General features: G+C 58.7%; 1 protein-coding gene and 1 long non-coding RNA gene across 15 annotated transcripts in view; one reads left to right on the top strand and one right to left on the bottom strand.

The window, feature by feature from the left end:
* The first annotated feature begins 5,493 nt into the window (after positions 1 to 5,493).
* Positions 5,494 to 17,239, top strand: part of FLNC (filamin C) — a 27,319-nt gene continuing 15,573 nt past the window's right edge. For 3 of the 6 annotated variants that reach the window (XM_058724342.1, XM_058724341.1, XM_058724338.1), the window contains exons 1-13: positions 5,495 to 6,183; positions 10,536 to 10,784; positions 12,337 to 12,434; positions 12,583 to 12,733; positions 12,827 to 12,945; positions 13,154 to 13,231; positions 13,428 to 13,590; positions 13,767 to 13,967; positions 15,175 to 15,312; positions 15,693 to 15,819; positions 15,963 to 16,099; positions 16,309 to 16,502; positions 16,596 to 16,709. In XM_058724342.1, the coding sequence (XP_058580325.1) occupies positions 5,829 to 6,183; positions 10,536 to 10,784; positions 12,337 to 12,434; positions 12,583 to 12,733; positions 12,827 to 12,945; positions 13,154 to 13,231; positions 13,428 to 13,590; positions 13,767 to 13,967; positions 15,175 to 15,312; positions 15,693 to 15,819; positions 15,963 to 16,099; positions 16,309 to 16,502; positions 16,596 to 16,709 (2,124 nt within the window). In that variant the 5' untranslated portion in view covers positions 5,495 to 5,828. Of the gene's footprint in view, positions 6,184 to 10,535; positions 10,785 to 12,336; positions 12,435 to 12,582; positions 12,734 to 12,826; positions 12,946 to 13,153; positions 13,232 to 13,427; positions 13,591 to 13,766; positions 13,968 to 14,326; positions 14,390 to 15,174; positions 15,313 to 15,692; positions 15,820 to 15,962; positions 16,100 to 16,308; positions 16,503 to 16,595; positions 16,710 to 17,239 lie in introns of all 6 variants that reach the window. The other 3 variants (XM_058724336.1, XM_058724339.1, XM_058724340.1) reach the window with 3 other exon arrangements.
* LOC131509013 (uncharacterized) overlaps positions 10,779 to 17,239 on the bottom strand; it is a 26,054-nt gene continuing 19,593 nt past the window's right edge. For 8 of the 9 annotated variants that reach the window (XR_009260254.1, XR_009260256.1, XR_009260260.1 and 5 more), the window contains one exon: positions 14,039 to 14,719. This is a non-coding gene — a long non-coding RNA (uncharacterized LOC131509013). Of the gene's footprint in view, positions 11,143 to 14,038; positions 14,720 to 17,239 lie in introns of those variants that run through there. The other variant, XR_009260253.1, reaches the window with a different exon arrangement.

Below are 17,239 nucleotides of genomic sequence, written 5' to 3'. Positions count from 1 at the left end.
GCTCCCGCGTTGCCAGCCAAATCGCAGATGCATTGGTCTGCACATACAAACCCTATCTCCAGCAGCTCATCCGAACACAGAGAAATGGAATGAGCTGGACACTGTGTGAGGGGGGGCAAGGGACTTGCCCTTAGGTCCACGCCCACACCCATCTGCTGTGAGAAGAGTGCCCTGAGAAGATCTGCATCTGAGCCTTCGTGGCTCTGCCCTTGTGATGCCTCATGGGATTCGCTCTCAGGACTTACTGTCATGCAGAGTCTGACGGTGGACAGGTGGCACACTCAAGAGCCTTAACTTGAAGAGTGTTTAAATGAAGGGACTCTGTACACAGGCAGAGTTAGAGAACCAGCAAGGAATAGTGAAATCCCCAGATACCAGCAACAGTGTCTCCCATCACGGACCTGAAGGAGAGGGGAGGAGGGCAGGGCTAGCGGACTGGAAAGGGGCCCCGGACCCACAGAAGGGTACGGCCCTTGTCAGAGCCTGACACCCTCTCCCCCCCACCTGTCAGTTTCCTAATGGCACTTCTCATTGGCTGATCCCAGCTGCGAGCCAGAGAGCAGGGATGCCCAGGTGACACAGGAGTTCAGTCTCCTGGAGTTCAGAGCAGGGCAAAGGATGGAGAGAGGATCAAAGTGGAGATAGAATGAGAAGGATAATTTATGAGTGTCCTTGTTTGCCGTCGTTGCTGTGGAACCCTCTGTGATTGGTTGTTCCATATGAATGTTTCCATAGGAGAGCCCTCAAGTGCATTCATAAGCCACAGTGGACAAAATGGCGCCATGGCCGCTGGTTTCCCGGAACGCCTCTCTGCCTCTTTTCTACTTGATGCCAAAGGAGTTTGTTCCATTCACCCAAGTGTCCGCAGTAACGTACCTATAGAGCATGTACTGTAGTGGGCACTGCTAAGCATTAAATGAATTCACTTCTTCCCCGGCCTTTTCCTAGGGGGCCTGGGGCCAGTTCTAAAATCGTGATCAGTCACTGTAAACAGGGCTGCACCTAGGCAGATTGAGGGCATTGCCACGCATTCCTTTCTCTCCCTTTAAATGACTCCTCTTTGAAGGCAGTGCTGATTTGGGGTGGCCTAGCTCCTTGCAATTCCAAGTGTGGTCCACAGACCAGCAGCATCAGCGTCGTTAGCTGATCAGTGAGGTCAGTATCTCGGGCCTCACATCAAACCTACCAACACAGAATCTGCATTTTAACGAGGTCCCCAGTTGATTAGTATGCGCACTAGAATTAGAAAACTGCCCTCAGTGACATTAGGTTGTATGTGCTCAGTTGTAACCTAAATTGAAGAAATTCCTTCACAACCCATCCGGTACCACTGGCCCCTTGCTTGTTGAGTGTAGGTAGGGGGACCCTGTGTTTAATCCACTTTAGTCCGGCCACCAGTCGGCTGGAGAACACATGTGGTGGAAAGGACTGGAAGATGACTTACCAGTGAGGATCACTGATTTAACTTGGAATTAGAAGCCAAGATGGAGGTCATGGTCTGGGAGGCAGTCAGCCTCCAGTTAGGACTGCATCCCATCCTTCCCAGGCCTGAGCCTAGAGCCTGAGCAATGCGCAGGAAAGTGGTCCTGCTTTTCTTCCCCCAGCCCTTTTGCTCATTTTAGAAAGCCATCCTCTTCATCATTTGGGTCTTTGTGCCTCCTGGTCTTGTTGATATGCCGTTGCCAGAATAAAGAGGACTCTCTGTGTGGAGTGTGGAACAGCCACTTGAGCTAGCTTTAAGTCCACAAGGGTGTCTCTTAGAAGCCACCACCAGGCATGCATCCAGGCTGAGGTACAGCTAGAACCAAACACCTGGGGGCCTCCATCCGCCCACTGCTGTGCTCTGCACGACTGTTCCCTTTCTGCACAACAGCCCCTCTGCTCGCTCTCCCCGGGCCACCACCTGCCACTCCTGGGTAGTTCTAAAGATCAGAAGTAGTCTGGCTCCAATTCTGGCAGATGCAGTGTTAAGATGAAGGGAAGGGGAGGGGAGGGGAGGGGAGGGGAGGGAAGAACAGTGTAGTGATCCCGGCAACGGACTCTACAGGGGATAGGGATGGCTGTGAGGAAGCGCCTGCTCACTAGAACCTTCGTGGCCCAGGGGCACCTGGGTGGCTCAGTCGGTTGAGCATCTGACTTCGGCTCAGGTCATGATCTCACGGTTTGTGGGTTGGAGCCCCGCTTCGGGTTCTGGGCTGACAGCTTGGAGCCTGGAGCCTGCTTCCGATTCTGTGTCTCCCTCTCTCTCTGCCCCTCCCCCACTCATGCTCTATCTCTCTCTACCTCTCAAAAATAAAGAAATGTAATAAAAAAAAAAAAAAAAAAGAACCTTCGTGGTCCATAAGGCACCAGCACAGGAAACAAACTTACTTTTTTCTGGTCACCTATTAGCTGCTAAGCACCGAGCTAATCACCTCGCATGCTCTCTCTTCTCATCTTCACACATAAAAAATCTCCTAATCTCCTACAAGGGTACTATTAATTCCATTTTACAGATTCGAAACTGAAGCCCCAAATCATTATATTACCTGCCGGAGGTGGCAGAGCCAGAATTGAAGAGGGCTATGGATCTTTCTATCCTACCAGAGTGTCCCCGGCACATAAGTCAGGGCCACAGTCAGTATCACTGACTGATCAAAGTGCCAACTATGAACTTGGCCAACCTGGTATCCTCATAGGTGACTCTGGAAATGTCCCCAACTCCAGAAAAACAAGATTTTCAAACACAGCCCGTTGGACCTGGTCACTTAGATTCTGCTCACCCCAAACCATGGCCAAAGTCAGTGGCTGACAAGCAGTGCCCCTTGGTGGGAAAGTCAGGGCCAGGTGAATAGCCAGGCAACCTGGTCTCTTGAGACAGGTCAGTGGGTGGTGAGTCAGGGGGTTATAAAAGGCGTATGGCCCCAGCCAGCTCTGCCCCAAATACTCAGCTGATGAAACCCCCTGCAAACCCCTCTCTGCGCCCCTGCCTGACTCAGGGAGGAGGAGCACATCAGCCCTCCTCGGGGGGGTGGGGGGGCCCACTTGGCAGGCCCCAGGACTAGCATTGTGCACGGTTTGTTCCAGCACTGATGGCTGTGCCTGGGCTCATGGGCTATATTCAGGGCTGAGTCACCAGCCTGCTCCTGGGTCAGGCTGACTATGACTGGCTGGCTGGGGCCTGAGTCAGGCCCCGATTTATCCTGGAGAGCAACAGGTTCGGGTTTCTGTGGGAGGGGGTGAGAAGGATGCCGGGAACCATCCCTGGCACTGGGCACCCTTGTCTGCCAACCATTCACTTACTCCTCTGGGGCTGCACACAAACCTCTCTTGCAGGGAGGGTAGGAGAAGAGGGAGAGAGGGGACAAAGAGAGGGTAGGCTACACTTGGGAGTTCTTTCTTCACTCACCGGCTTCCCTCTGAAATCCCCCCTCCTTAACAGATGCCCTCAACTTACTGGGGGACCTCAGGTAATGCCCACAAAAACAGGACTGTGAGCCATTAGAGTTTGTAAAGAGGCTGTCAGCTCCAAGCAAACCCACCCTACTCCTCTCTCTCCTCCCCAGGAGAGATGTCTCAGATCTGTACCTCAGTTTCCTCATCCGGGCTTCAATGACAACCTCGCTGAACCCTGAGCTGGCACCTCAGGCTGGGTGTCAAATGTCTACGTTTTTACACACACACACACACACACACACACACGCACACCCCTCCCTCCCTGTGAGACCGAGCTATGTGTCATGTGTCCCCAGCTGGGCATCTCTCCACAGGAGAGCTCAGCCTCTCAAGTAGATGGTCAGTACTGATGCCTGATGGTTGGTTTTGGACATGGGACAAAGGTGGCATGGGGGGGAATGAGAGTTCTGGAGATGGGGGCGTGCCAATAGGAGAGTGGGATTCCTGAGCACCTCGTCACAGGCAGCCGACAGAACATGAGCCGCAGGGCCCAAGCTATTTATACCTCGCCTGTCATTATCAGGGCCCCCAGAGCTCCCCCCTCCCAAGCCACGCACAGCAGGTCCCTCTTCTGTTTCTGGTCCCTTCTCTACTCCCCCCCCCCCTCCCTACCTAATGAGAAGGGAAAGAAATCATTCATGGACTCCTTTTGCCATAAGCACTGCCCCCCCCCCAAAACCCCCCTTTTTCTGAACTCCATAACAGGGACTGCCTTCATTCTGCCCTTGAAGAGACAGCCCTCAAAGATGCCCACTGTCTTCTTCCTTTCCACACTGCCTGGGGGTAGAAGAGGAATAAGATAGAATGATTCACCTAGAAGGTCCCAGAACCTTCTCAAATGTCAATCATCAAACAGCTTGAGTTGGGGAATGTCTGGCCCTACCTTACTGTGTCAAGAGGGATGGGGCAGCTGAGGAAGTCTGGCCTAAAAGGGGTACCAGGAGATATGGAATACATGTACGCTACACAGAATTGCAGGCTATATATTCTCTATATAAGTACATTTGATAGCTCTTTCCCCTCACTCCAAGCAGCTCCTCTGAGTGCCTCAGTTTCCTTGCTGTCACCATACCCTAGGCCTCCAGCTGCCCTTGGCTTACCCTGAGCCCAGTCCCGCCTAGGCTTTCTGGCTGGCTCCTTTGGGCTCTCCCTGCCCACCAGCCCCGTCACGTTTCCCCTTGGCTGTTCTGGGCAAGGCTCTCCCTGTTTCTGTCTGGCTAACCCGCCCTTTTGCTGGAAGGATCTGCCTTGCGGCCCAAATGGGCACATTGCCCAGGGGGCTCCCTGGCACAACGGGCAGTCTCTCCTTGCCCTCTCATCACCTTGGTTGAGTCAGACATGGAGGGGGGACACGGTGTGACTCATTGGGTACTATCTTCCTGAGCTCAGCTTCATTCTGAGGGGATGAGGCCAAGCAGGCTGGTGACAGGGACACTGAGTCAGGGGCAGCCTCAGTCTTTCCCCTGGGACCCTGGGTTTGGGCTTCAAATGAGGCTTTTCTACCTGTAAAGTGGAGCACCCCCAAGCCTTCTTCCTAATCGGCCTAGGCAGTGTCCCTGCTTCCTCTCAGCCCATCTGTACACAAGCACACACACTTCCTTTCCCCTGCAGGTGGACAATACCCTGGGCCAGGAGCCAGGACTCCCAGGCCCTGTCAACGGCCCTGCCACCAATTCATCCAGGAAATTCTGTCAGCACGACTTCAGTGTGTTTTGCCCCAACCACTAGCCTCAGTTTCCCCATTATGTCTTTAGTCCCACAGCGTATGAAGGGGGTGTATTTCATCTCCGTCTGGCGACGCTCAGTTTGGGGGTATAGGGTGCGCTCACCCCTCGCCTTTCAGCTCTGCGATCCACCTCCCCAGAGCGGCTGCGCAGGACCGAGCCCGCCTGGGCCGCAGACCCAGGCCGAGGCTGGGGGGCGTGTGTTGGGGGGGGGGGGGGGGAAGCCCTCCCGCCACCCGGGCCCTGTGGGGGGAGGGGAGGAGGGAGGCGGGGCCGCCCGCTCGGCTCAGCCCCCACCCGCGGGCCGGGCGGCATTCCTGGGAGGCCGGCGCTCTGACGTGGACTCGGGGGCCGCAAGCGCGGCGTGGGGGGGGGGGGGGGCGCGGCCCCAGGGGCTTCTTAAACCCCCCGCCCCGGCCCGGCCCGCACTTCCCGAGCACTGCTCCGCCCCCGGAGGGAGAGAGAGAGACAGAGAGAGAGAGAGAGAGAGCGCGGCCGAGGAGCCGAGGAGGCCAGCCGAGTCCCACCAGCCAGGGCGCGAGACAAGTTGAGAGCAGCGCAGCGCAGAGCTGCGAGTCCCGCGGTCGCGCCCCGACAGCGCCCCGACAGCGCCCCAGCCCCAGCCCCAGCCCAGCAGGCAGAGCAGCCCCCGCCCCAGCCCGCGCCAGCATGATGAACAACAGCAGCTACTCAGAGGCCGCCGGCCTCGGCCTGGGCGACGAGGTGGACGACATGCCGTCCACGGAGAAGGACCTGGCGGAGGACGCGCCGTGGAAGAAGATCCAGCAGAACACGTTCACGCGCTGGTGCAACGAGCACCTGAAGTGTGTGGGCAAGCGCCTGACCGACCTGCAGCGAGACCTCAGCGACGGGCTGCGCCTCATCGCGCTGCTCGAGGTGCTCAGCCAGAAGCGCATGTATCGCAAGTTCCACCCGCGCCCCAACTTCCGCCAGATGAAGCTGGAGAACGTGTCCGTGGCCCTCGAGTTCCTGGAGCGCGAGCACATCAAGCTCGTGTCCATCGGTCAGTGCGGGCGAGCAGTGCATGGACACAGCGGGGAGGGGGAAGTGCCCCAAGAAAGGGCTGGCCCCTGGGGGCGGCGGACACAGGTGCTGGGTGGGTGCCGGGAGCTGAGATAGGACAGAGGGTGGCCCCCTGGCCCAGGGAGAGGGCCCTGGCCCCTGCTCTCCTGCCATCGATGCAGGCCATATGGGCAGTGCCTTCACACCCCTCTGTCCCTTCAGCGGAATATTGGGGTTCCCCAGGGGAGTCCACACCTTACCGTTTCTAAGTCGTCCAGCTCAGCCTCCCGGCACACACTCCCATCAACCCGCCTCTACTCATTGTCCCCTTTCTTGCCATGGGGCCATCCCAGCCCATGCTTGAGAAGACAGGGTGCCCATTACTGATTCCTGGGTGGCATTTACTCCCTAAACAAAGCAAAGAGCTTCTTTGCCTCCCAGCACGTCCATGGGGGAGAAGCAGGCTGAAGGCAGGTCAGGGAAGCTGGTGGCTAGGCAGGCATGGGGGGGGGGGGGGGGACAGGCGGACTCCACAGGCCTGTGCTTAGCAGCTGGGTTCAGGCCCCTGGGCCAGGGCAGGCAGGGCCCAGCCTCAGAAACCTAAAAAGGCACTAAGAGAGGGCAGAAAACCTTAACCCCTGCCTATCCACCTCCTGCTTTAGCCTGCGCAGGAGGGTGCTCCCCTAAGTCCATGCCAGGCCCCAGCCCACTCCCTAGGACTGGATTGGCTGCAGCTAACTGTCTGGGTTGAGAGGAGGGAGGGGAAGGCCTGTAGAAGGGAGGAAGTCATTGAGTGTAACCAGATTTGGAAGGTGTATCAGTGCTGGTGGGGGTGGGGAAGCGCTCCAGGCTTGGGAGCTTGGGGAGCTGAGGGTGGGCTCTGAGTGGTCAGAGGCTGCTCCTCCCCTCACAGCCCTGCAGTCCTCCCTGCTGGCTGGGGGCCTAGAGAAGACCCCCCTACCCCAGTGGTGAGCTCTTAAGAGTCTTGCTGTGATTTACAGGAAAGGGCCCCTTGGGGTGCACCCCAAAGCCCCAGGAGAAGAGTTTCACATGGGGTCCGATGCCTTCCCCCACCAGGCTACCCCAAAGATAATTGAATATCTGTCCACCCCCACTCTCCCTCAGGGCATCTCTAGGCCTCCTGAATTAGCAGCTGAAGTCAGTCTGGGGCCCTTTGCCCTGTCCAGTCCCCTCTCTAGGCCTTACCCCTCCTGCCCCAATACTGCCCCCCCACCCCACCCGCTCTGGCCTGGAAATAGCCCTGCCTCCGTGACACAGCAGATGTCTCTGAGCTTTCCAGAAGGACAAGCCTGAGGACAGGGGTGGGGGAGGGGACCCTGGTGTGTGTAGTGGGGTGAGGGCTACAGAGTGTGTGTGTTGGTGGGGGGTTGGTCGGAGGATTTGTGTGGGGGAATCAGAGACAAGTCAGTCCTGGGGCTGTCATCCCCCTGCATGCTGAGGTTTGACCGACAGACTGACGGACCCAGGTGGGGTCTCAAGAGGAGGGCCCGCGGCCTCACCAGGACTTTATAGGAAACTGCTCAGCCTTCCTCTCCCCTCCCCGCTGCGGGGGCCGCAGGCCCCTCTCCAGGCCTCATCCTTCCTGAGCGCACCTCTCCCCTCCCCCATGGCGGTGCCTGGCTCCGGCCCCTTGGCTCAACAGCGGAGGGGCCGGCTCAGAGTAGAGGGGGAAGAAGGAAAAGATGGTTTGGGGGCGGGAGGGACGCTCCTGGGTTCCCGCTGAGAGGAAGGGGAACTGTTCCCCATTTGGGCCAAGTGGCTCACTCGTGCTGATGAGATAAGCTGTCAGCAATTTGGGGCCGGGCCTGAGGCTGAGGGTGGAGGGAGGGGGCACAGGGGGCGGGGCTGCTCGACCCTGAGGAGATGTCAAGGGATTCCCCACCAGGGGCGGCTTTCTGCTTCCTCTGGTTCCCTCTGGCCCGATCAGTGGTGGGAAGGGGCTGTGGTTGGGGGTGGGGGGGGGGGGCCTCCTCTGGGCCTTATCTCAGGACTTCGATGGAGCATCTGGGCACCTGGGAGGGGGTCAGAAAGACTCCCCACTTCCCTTTCCAGGAGTGGGGTGGGGGCTGGGGGCTGGGAAGCCCAGCTAAAGAACGGGGTGCTCAGCCCGGGTTGAAGGAGCTGTGTGCCCTTACCCCAGCACCCCAACCCGGCCCCCACCAGCCCCTCAGCCCCTCCAAACAAAGAGGCCTAATGAGGCAGCTCTGTGCCGCAGCTGTTCCCCAGTTGCTACTCCTTCTAGAGCCAACAGCTGAGGGAGGGGCCAGAGGGGGGCAGCAGCTGTGCCGGCACCTCCCTCGCCAGGGCCCTCTCTCCTTCCCCACCCTTGAGGCCTGGGGTGGCCTCAGGGTCTGGCTGTAGGGCTCTTCCCACCCCTTTGGGGGGTGTCCCCAGGCTGGAGAAGAAGTGGTGGCTCAGGGTGGGAGGGAGGAAGCCTGAGCTCCCCTTTTCTGCCTGGCCTGGGGCAGGAATGGGTCTGGAGAGGAAGGTCATTGCTCCGGAGCAGGACTCTAGGTCCCTCTCCTGCCCCAAGCCGCAGTGGACCACTTGCTGTCTGGCCCAGGGCCAGTCACTGGGGAGAGACTTCTCCTTGCGGCAAATATGAATGACACCCCCTCCAACCCCAGCAGCCTCAAGGCCTCCCTCCCACGAATCTGGCCCCCCCCCTCCCACCCCCCCGGTTTGCAAGAAGCTCTTCTGGGTGTGTGAGCACTGGCTTTGGAGACTGTCGGGGTGGTGAGAGGCCTTGGGGCACTGGGTGTCAAGACTGTGTGAGAGTATGGCGGCCTGTGTGTTTGAGAGGGCGCCCTGAAGCACCGGGAGGCCGGGAGTGAGTTGTGTCATGGAATCTGAAAGCTGCCAAACCTTTGTGCTGCAGCAGAGCCAGGGGGAGAGGGGGCGGGCTGGGGAGCTGCCGGGGAAGGAAGGATGAATCAGTGAAAGGGTGGGGGAGCCAAGGGGGCCAGAGCTGGAGGCCAGAGGGATAGAGAGGCTGTGATTCCTCCTCCTGGGGGCTGGTGGGGATGGGGTGGGGGATGCTGGGGTTCCCCAGGCCTTTGGTCTCCGGACTGTTTTCTCCCAAGATCTAGGGGAGGAGGAAAAGTTGTGTAAGGGGTGGGGTGGGGGGGAGGGGGGTGCGCCTCCAGCCCCACCCTCTCCCATCTCTCAGGCAACGCCAGTAAACAAGGCTGAATCTTCTGTCCCCCCCTCCCAACCTCCTAAAAGTAGTGTTCAGGGAAGCTGATGGATTTCAGGCCTGCATTGCCCTTTACAAATAAGCTGGCTTCCAAAGACTCATACTGTAGGCCATCCAGGCTCCTGGATATTTCACTCTGGCTGTTGAAGGAGAACGAGGTCTCCCGAATCTTGAGGAAGCGATTCTGGTCCCTAGTATTCCTCCAAGGTGGGGATGGGTGAAGAGTCTCAGCTCCTGACACTTGAGTCCACACGGGTGACATTCCCCCTGGCTCATGTGAAATCCCACTGGCCCCAGCATTTGAAAACATGATTTTCAAGCCTTACCCAAGCATGCACTGTACCCCCCTCTCCCTCCCCCCTCCCCGAACTTTGTTCCAAAAGCCTTTTATGGTGTTCAAGAGGAGAATTCGGCTGGAACCAGGTTCTAATTCCTCTCTAATTTCAGTTTTTTAAATATTCATTCAACTAGTATTTACTGAGATCCTACTAAGTCCTAGGCTCTGAGTGTAGAGAAATAGTGTCTACTGTGAAAGAAACCAAAGAGTACTTACTATATGATTCCATTTGTATAAATCTCTAGAAAATGCAAACTAATCCATAGTAACCAAGGGCAAACCAGTTGTTGCCTGGAAAGGGGGACAAGGAAGGGCAGGCGGGGAGGGACCACAAAGGGGTGCGTGCAAGGAAATCTGGGGAGAGGTGGATAGGTTTATGACTTGTGGTGATGGCGTTATAGGCACATACATGTTGTCAGAGCTTGTCCAGTTTAATACGTGCAGCTTGTGTGTCAGGCACACCTCAAGAAAACTTAAAAAATGAAAACAGCGCAGCCCCCCCGCAGAGGCTTATAATCCCGGACGATCGCCAGGGGGCCTGTAGCCGGATGGAGGCCCACGCACGCGCTGTTCCACAGGTGAAAGTACCTGCTGTGGGGCACGCTGTAGGCAGACCCCAAACGTTAGGCCTCTGGGCGCGGCCTTGGCCTTGCTGGAGGGTGAGAATTCGGTAGGCAGAGAAGGGGGCGGGTTCCGAAAGCGGGAGGCCTGACCCCCTCTGCTCTAGCAGCTGTCCCGTGAGCTGAGCTGTGGAGGGCAGCCCCCTCGCTGAGCCCAGCGTGTCCCCTCCACTCTGCAGACAGCAAGGCCATTGTGGATGGGAACCTGAAGCTGATCCTGGGTCTGATCTGGACGCTGATCCTACACTACTCTATCTCCATGCCCATGTGGGAGGATGAGGAGGACGAGGACGCCCGCAAGCAGACGCCCAAGCAGCGTCTGCTCGGCTGGATCCAGAACAAGGTGCCCCAGCTGCCCATCACTAACTTCAACCGTGACTGGCAGGATGGCAAAGCTCTGGGCGCCCTGGTGGACAACTGTGCCCCTGGTAAGTGGACCAGTGGGCCCATCATGGAGCCCTTCGCTGGTGGTGCTGAGGGCTGTGGCTGTCAGAATGCATATCTCCGGGCTGGGGGATCAGGACGGCCTGTGGGGCTTGCCCTCTGCTCCAACTGACAGTCATTGCTGGTGACAGGCCCTTCCTGCGGGTGTGACAGATACTGCAGCTTGCAGCAAAAGGTTCAGAATTCCTCATTTTACAGTCAGGGCAATGAGGTCCAGAGAGGGCCAGTGATTTGTCCAAGATCACACAGTTTATCTGTGGCAGAACTGAACTTGAGCCCAAGGTCTCAACTTCCTGCTCCACGAGTGTCCTACTTTGCCATACGGGTACCATTTCTGCTGAGCTGAGAGAAAGGAAATGTGGTAGGACTTGTAGCAAGAAGCCCAGAAGTCAGACCCTGAGAAGGTTCTTCTTTGTGAGGCTCTGGGAGAGGTTTGAGGAGGGACTGAGGCTGGTGTGCTGCTGCCCAGTGACAGGTGGCCCAACACTGTCCTCTCAAACGTAGGCCCTGGCCCGGTCAGGTGGGGGGGCAGTCAGGGCCCATGAGAAGACTGAGGCCATGACTGGCTAGAGCCCTGCCCTATAGGCATCTCCCTTGCTGACCATCACCTCCCAAGAAGATAGATCGCCTTCTAATCTGAGTCGGTCAGCTCTGCTTCTGGGGAGCCATGGCCCCTTGGGAGAATCCTCCCCAGTCTGGGGTCAGCTGGGGAGCAGGGGGTGGGAGGCGGGGGCACCAGCCGCCTGGGAAGCATTCCCAGCTGCTGAGCCATTGCCCACAGCTGGTGAGGCCGCCAGAAGTGAGCTCAGCTGTTCCGGCCGGTCATGGATTCCAGCCTTTGAGCCGGCCCCCTCCCAGCCAGTGAGCATCACCCCTCCTCCAGCTCTGGCCTGGACCAGGCACCCCCTGACCTTTGCACCCCTTGACAGGAGTGATCTGGAGCTGCCTCAGCATTCTTCCCATTAGGAGGGCTGTGTTTTGGGTGGCCACAGAGGAGAACCTATCCTCTCATAACATGCCCTTATGTGCCTCAGTTTCCCCAAGTGGCTAATGAGGGTGTCTTCGGCTCTAAGGCTGACGTGGGAAGTGTTTGGAGCTCTAGGACTTGAGGGAGGCTGTGAGGAGACCTTGTAGAGGATGGCGTCAGAGGCATGTGCGGGATGGAACCTGCTGTCCCGAGGCAGCAGGAGTGAGGCGGGAAGGATTGGGGGGGGGGGGGCTGTCCTGACAGGGTCTGCGCTGGGGCCTGGGCCGGCAGAAGGCTGACTGGCAGGGCTGGTGCCAGGCTGCGTCAGCCAGGGCAGAAAGGCCTCATTGTTGGTGCTAGGGAGGGCTGCCGCGCCTCCCAATGGCGATGGGCATCCCAGCGATGGTCCGTAACATAGGAGGGCAGCAAGAACCTGGCTGGTCAGGGGCCCAGAGCTGCGTGGCAGCGGGCGTGACCCCGCAGCCTGTGAGGGTGTCGGGTGAGCAGATGCTCTGCATTCTGACTGGCTGCCTTCCCCTACTCATCGTCTCCCTCTACCATCCCTCTAGGCCTGTGCCCTGACTGGGAAGCCTGGGACCCCAACCAGCCTGTGGAGAACGCCCGGGAGGCCATGCAGCAGGCGGACGACTGGCTCGGGGTGCCCCAGGTACACGAACAAAGAGGGTGGGGGAGAGTAGGGGGCCAGGAGGGCCAGGACGGAGGTTGGGTCTAGGAGGATGCCCGGTCAAGAGCGGGGAGAGCACCGAGGTCACTGGGTAGAGGGCACCCTGTAACTCCCTTCTTCCCTGTGGCAGGTGATTGCCCCCGAGGAGATTGTGGACCCCAACGTGGATGAGCATTCTGTCATGACCTACCTGTCCCAGTTCCCCAAGGCCAAACTCAAACCTGGTGCCCCTGTTCGCTCTAAACAGCTGAACCCCAAGAAGGCCATCGCCTACGGGCCTGGTACGTGTCGAGTCCCTGCGTCTTCCCTGGGCAGTCGGGTCCATCCTAGGATGGGTCTTCCTAAGTAACCTGGCTCTGCCGTCTGTCCCTCAGGCATCGAGCCCCACGGCAACACTGTGCTACAGCCTGCCCACTTCACCGTGCAGACGGTGGATGCCGGCGTGGGCGAGGTGCTGGTCTACATTGAGGACCCTGAGGGCCACACCGAGGAGGTATGGAGAGCTGCTGAGGACGAGAGGGAATGGCATGGGCTTCGAACCAGAGACCACGGGCTGCTAGCGGGACTGGCCTGGAGATGGCTGCCAGAATTAACTACTAGGCCAGGTTCTGGGGGAAGCATCACCGTGGGTGCTGCCAGGCACTGTGGGGTCAGGAGGGGCTGCAGCCTCTGTGACTTCCGGTCTTTTCCCTTCCCGATAGGCCAAAGTGGTTCCCAACAATGACAAGAACCGCACCTATGCTGTCTCCTATGTGCCCAAGGTTGCTGGGTTGCACAAGGTATCTCCCTGCCGACCCTCCCCATCCCGCTCACGTCCTTGGCTCTGTCGTCGTGGAGCCCTCTCTCAGCTCGCAGCCCACCCCAGCATGCCCAGCAGCCCACCTCTCCCCAGCCTCGGTTGCGCCCTGCCCATCCACCCCCCTCTCAAAAGAACTGCTTTCCCCGAGAGGCTAACATTTGGCCCCTGACCTGCAGGTGACTGTGCTCTTTGCTGGCCAGAATATCGAACGCAGTCCCTTTGAGGTGAACGTGGGCATGGCTCTGGGAGATGCCAACAAGGTGTCAGCCCGTGGCCCTGGCCTAGAGCCTGTGGGCAATGTGGCCAACAAACCCACGTACTTTGACATCTATACTGCGGGTAAGGATGGGCCCTAGGGGGATGTCAGGCGGGCAGCGCATGACTACATGGGGTGATGTGGATGGGGGACAGGGGCAGGGTCTCAGCCAGAGGGTGGGTGGTCCCAGAGTGAGGGAGCCCCGAGCAGCTGTTTGTGTCCAGAGAGGGGGTTGCTGACGACTTTTTGTGCACGGCAGGGGCCGGCACTGGTGATGTTGCCGTGGTGATCGTGGACCCGCAGGGCCGGCGGGACACAGTGGAGGTGGCCCTGGAGGACAAGGGCGACAGCACGTTCCGATGCACGTACAGGCCTGTGATGGAGGGGCCCCACACGGTGCATGTGGCCTTCGCTGGTGCCCCCATCACCCGCAGTCCTTTCCCCGTCCATGTAGCTGAAGGTAAAAGGCCCTTCACCCAGCCCCACAGCCACCCTCCCTGAGGCCAGGACACAGAGAGAATTGCCACCAAATTCCGGGGCTGAGGGTTTATGGGAAACGAACCACTAAATCCAGGGGTGGGAGGGGAGCCGGCGTTAAAATAGGTAGAATATCCATGGGGCGGGGGCAGGGGGTAGCTCTGGAGAGATCTCATCCTGGTCATCTCTCCACCTACTATCCCAGGGAGGGTCCGGAGACCACAGCAAAGTATACAGACAGGTGCCACCTTGCAAGGGTTGTGGGGGCATATGTGATGGGCACCCATACCCCCGGCCCTCGGGTGGTGACTCCCGCCACTTGGTTCTCTCCCTGCCGCTCAGAGCCCTTGCCGTCACACGTCCCCTCCGTGCCCATCTTCCACCAGGCCAAGAAAGTGGTGCCACGTTAGTACTGTCCAGGGGAGGTGGGGCCAGCATGGCCACAGCTGACTGGCCTCACCTGTGCTGTGTGGAATGGCCCAGGCAGTGTGGAATTGCCCCCCTTCTGTGGCATTCTGTGACGGGCCCCAGGTTCTGTGCCATTGCCTGTGTCCTGTGGTAGGCCTGGATTATACGTCCTTGCCTGTTTTGTGGCATCCCATTGGGTCCTATGCCATTTTATGTGTTCCGTGGCAGTCTGAGATCACTCTTCTTTGGCCTGCAAGTAGCAAGGTCTGGGTTCATTGCCACTGGTAGTGTTCTGTGGCAGGCTGATTTCCATGCATTGCCTGTGACCTGCAGAAGGCTTCATGTTATGTTGAATATCTCGTTCTGTGGCCTCGCTTAGTGTTTTATGGCATGACCTAGTCCTAAAGCTGCTATGGTGGCTCTGCCTGAGAAGGCTCAGATGGCTCTGGGTGGGTAGCTTTGGGTGGTTTGGGGCCTTCCCCTCTCTCTCTTTGCCCCACTCTCTGCCCAGGCTCTGCCATGTCTGTGTCCCAAGTGACACTGACTCTGAGAAGCCCAGCAGGGAGGGTTTCTTGTAGCCGGCTCCTCGTCCAGCATGGCTCCCAAGGGCCCCAGTTGTGTCGGGGGCCCTGGGGAGCACGGGGGAGGACTGCATGAGGCCATAGCCTGTGCCTGTGAGGGTCAGGAAGACTATGTCCAGTGAGGTGGGAAATGAGTGGTGAGGGGCTGAGGCTCTGTCTCCAGCCCCTCAGCACCCCTAATCTTTTCCTTCCAACCCCCAGCCTGTAACCCTAACGCCTGCCGTGCCTCTGGGCGGGGCCTGCAGCCCAAGGGTGTGCGTGTGAAAGAGGTGGCTGATTTCAAGGTGTTCACTAAGGGTGCCGGCAGCGGAGAGCTCAAGGTCACAGTCAAAGGGCCAAGTGAGTGCTGGGGCCCAGGACTGGGGGGGTGGGAGGGCAGGGAGGAAACATGGCCCGTGGTTCTGGCTTCCTGAGGGCAGTGACAACGAGCACCATGCCCCGCCCCGGAGAGACTCCAAGAAGAGACTCTGCCCAGAGGTACCATGGGACCTTAGGCATGTTGTCTCTTCTCTTGCCTCAGTTTCTCACCTGCAAACTGGAAATGATCCTTTTCACCCTACACGCTACTCTGGGTGTCATGCACAGGGATGGCATGTGGTCTCTGCCCACTAGTCGCACTGCCCTCAGGCTGGGCCCGGGTGCCGGGGTCCCCGAGGGGATTGAGGACCTGTGGCTCTCAGACTGGTGATCACCTCCCTGTGTGCTCCCTGTCTCCTCAGAGGGCACAGAAGAGCCAGTGAAAGTGCGAGAGGCTGGAGATGGCGTGTTCGAGTGTGAGTACCACCCTGTGGTGCCTGGGAAGTATGTGGTGACCATCACGTGGGGCGGCTATGCCATCCCCCGCAGGTAAGCACCACGCACCCGCCAGGCCTGCCTGTCTGGGGCCTCACAGGCTGGGGAGGGGAGGACAGGCTGCCTGAGGGAAGAGAGGACTGGTACCTCTGGCAGAGGTGCTTCCCGGCATTGACCCCAGATCCCTCTTCGCCCAGTCCTTTTGAGGTACAGGTGAGCCCAGAGGCAGGAGCGCAGAAGGTACGGGCCTGGGGTCCCGGCCTGAAAACTGGCCAGGTGGGGAAGTCGGCCGACTTTGTGGTGGAGGCCATTGGCACGGAGGTGGGGACACTGGGTAAGTGGCTGGGTGGCAGCAAGCGGGAACGCTGGGGAGTGGTGCGATGGAGGGACACGGGGGGTGACTGGGGACGGGAGGCGGGAACGCTGGATAGTATCAGGATGAGACGGAGTGGGATGGAGGGGTGACTGAGGGAGCGATAGGAGACCTGCCCGAGTGTCCAAGCTGCCTCTTGGACCCCCTGATCTTCCCTCCGTCGCGCCCAGGATTCTCCATCGAGGGGCCCTCACAGGCCAAGATCGAGTGTGATGACAAGGGGGATGGCTCCTGCGATGTGCGGTACTGGCCCACGGAGCCTGGGGAGTACGCCGTGCACGTCATCTGCGATGACGAGGACATCCGAGACTCACCCTTCATTGCCCACATCCAGCCAGCCGCACCTGACTGCTTCCCGGATAAGGTGGGGTCCTTGGGCCTGCATACTAGCCCAGGATGGGGTGAGCAGGCCCTCCTCCAGTCCCCAACCTAGCCCTCCGCTCCTCCCCCTGCACAGGTGAAGGCCTTTGGGCCTGGCCTGGAGCCCACTGGCTGCATCGTGGACAAGCCTGCAGAGTTCACTATCGATGCCCGTGCTGCTGGCAAGGGAGACCTGAACCTGTATGCCCAGGTAAGTCACTGCCCGGTCCTGCTACCCCCATTGCCCTGGGCAGGAACCCTGGGAGGGCAGAGGCAGGTGAGAGGCAGAGGAAATTGTAGCGTCACTGGCCCGGCTTGACTCTCACGGATCCAAAAGAACTATGGGAAACTTAAAAATGTGTTTTCTGATGATAACCTTATGAACATATTTTACCAAAAGTGTATTTTTTTGTACTAATAATTTTGCAGTTGAAAGACGATTTGAATATGACATTGACTTCCCAAGTCCATTTCTCATGCTGCTGTCTGCTAATCCCTAGAAGTTAACGAATGTACTCTTGGGTTCAAGAGGATGATTTTCCTTTAACATGTTCACTATTCAATTTTAGAAACATTGATTTAAACCAGCCTTTTCCCAGCTAACACATTGCAGATGCCTGGGCTGGGAGGCTGGGCCACACAAATGGCTCCCAGGGCGTGCTCCCCGCCACCATAGCACGTGGCGCTGGGCTCTTCTGGCCTGAGGTCTGAGGCAGTAGGTGAGGAGGGCTGCCTGAGGCC

The sequence above is a fragment of the Neofelis nebulosa genome, chromosome 4 (assembly GCF_028018385.1).
Source record: "Neofelis nebulosa isolate mNeoNeb1 chromosome 4, mNeoNeb1.pri, whole genome shotgun sequence".
Classification (NCBI taxonomy): Eukaryota; Metazoa; Chordata; class Mammalia; order Carnivora; family Felidae; genus Neofelis; species Neofelis nebulosa.
Note: the sequence above shows the minus strand (reverse complement) of the source record. Positions and strands in the feature narration are given on the sequence as shown.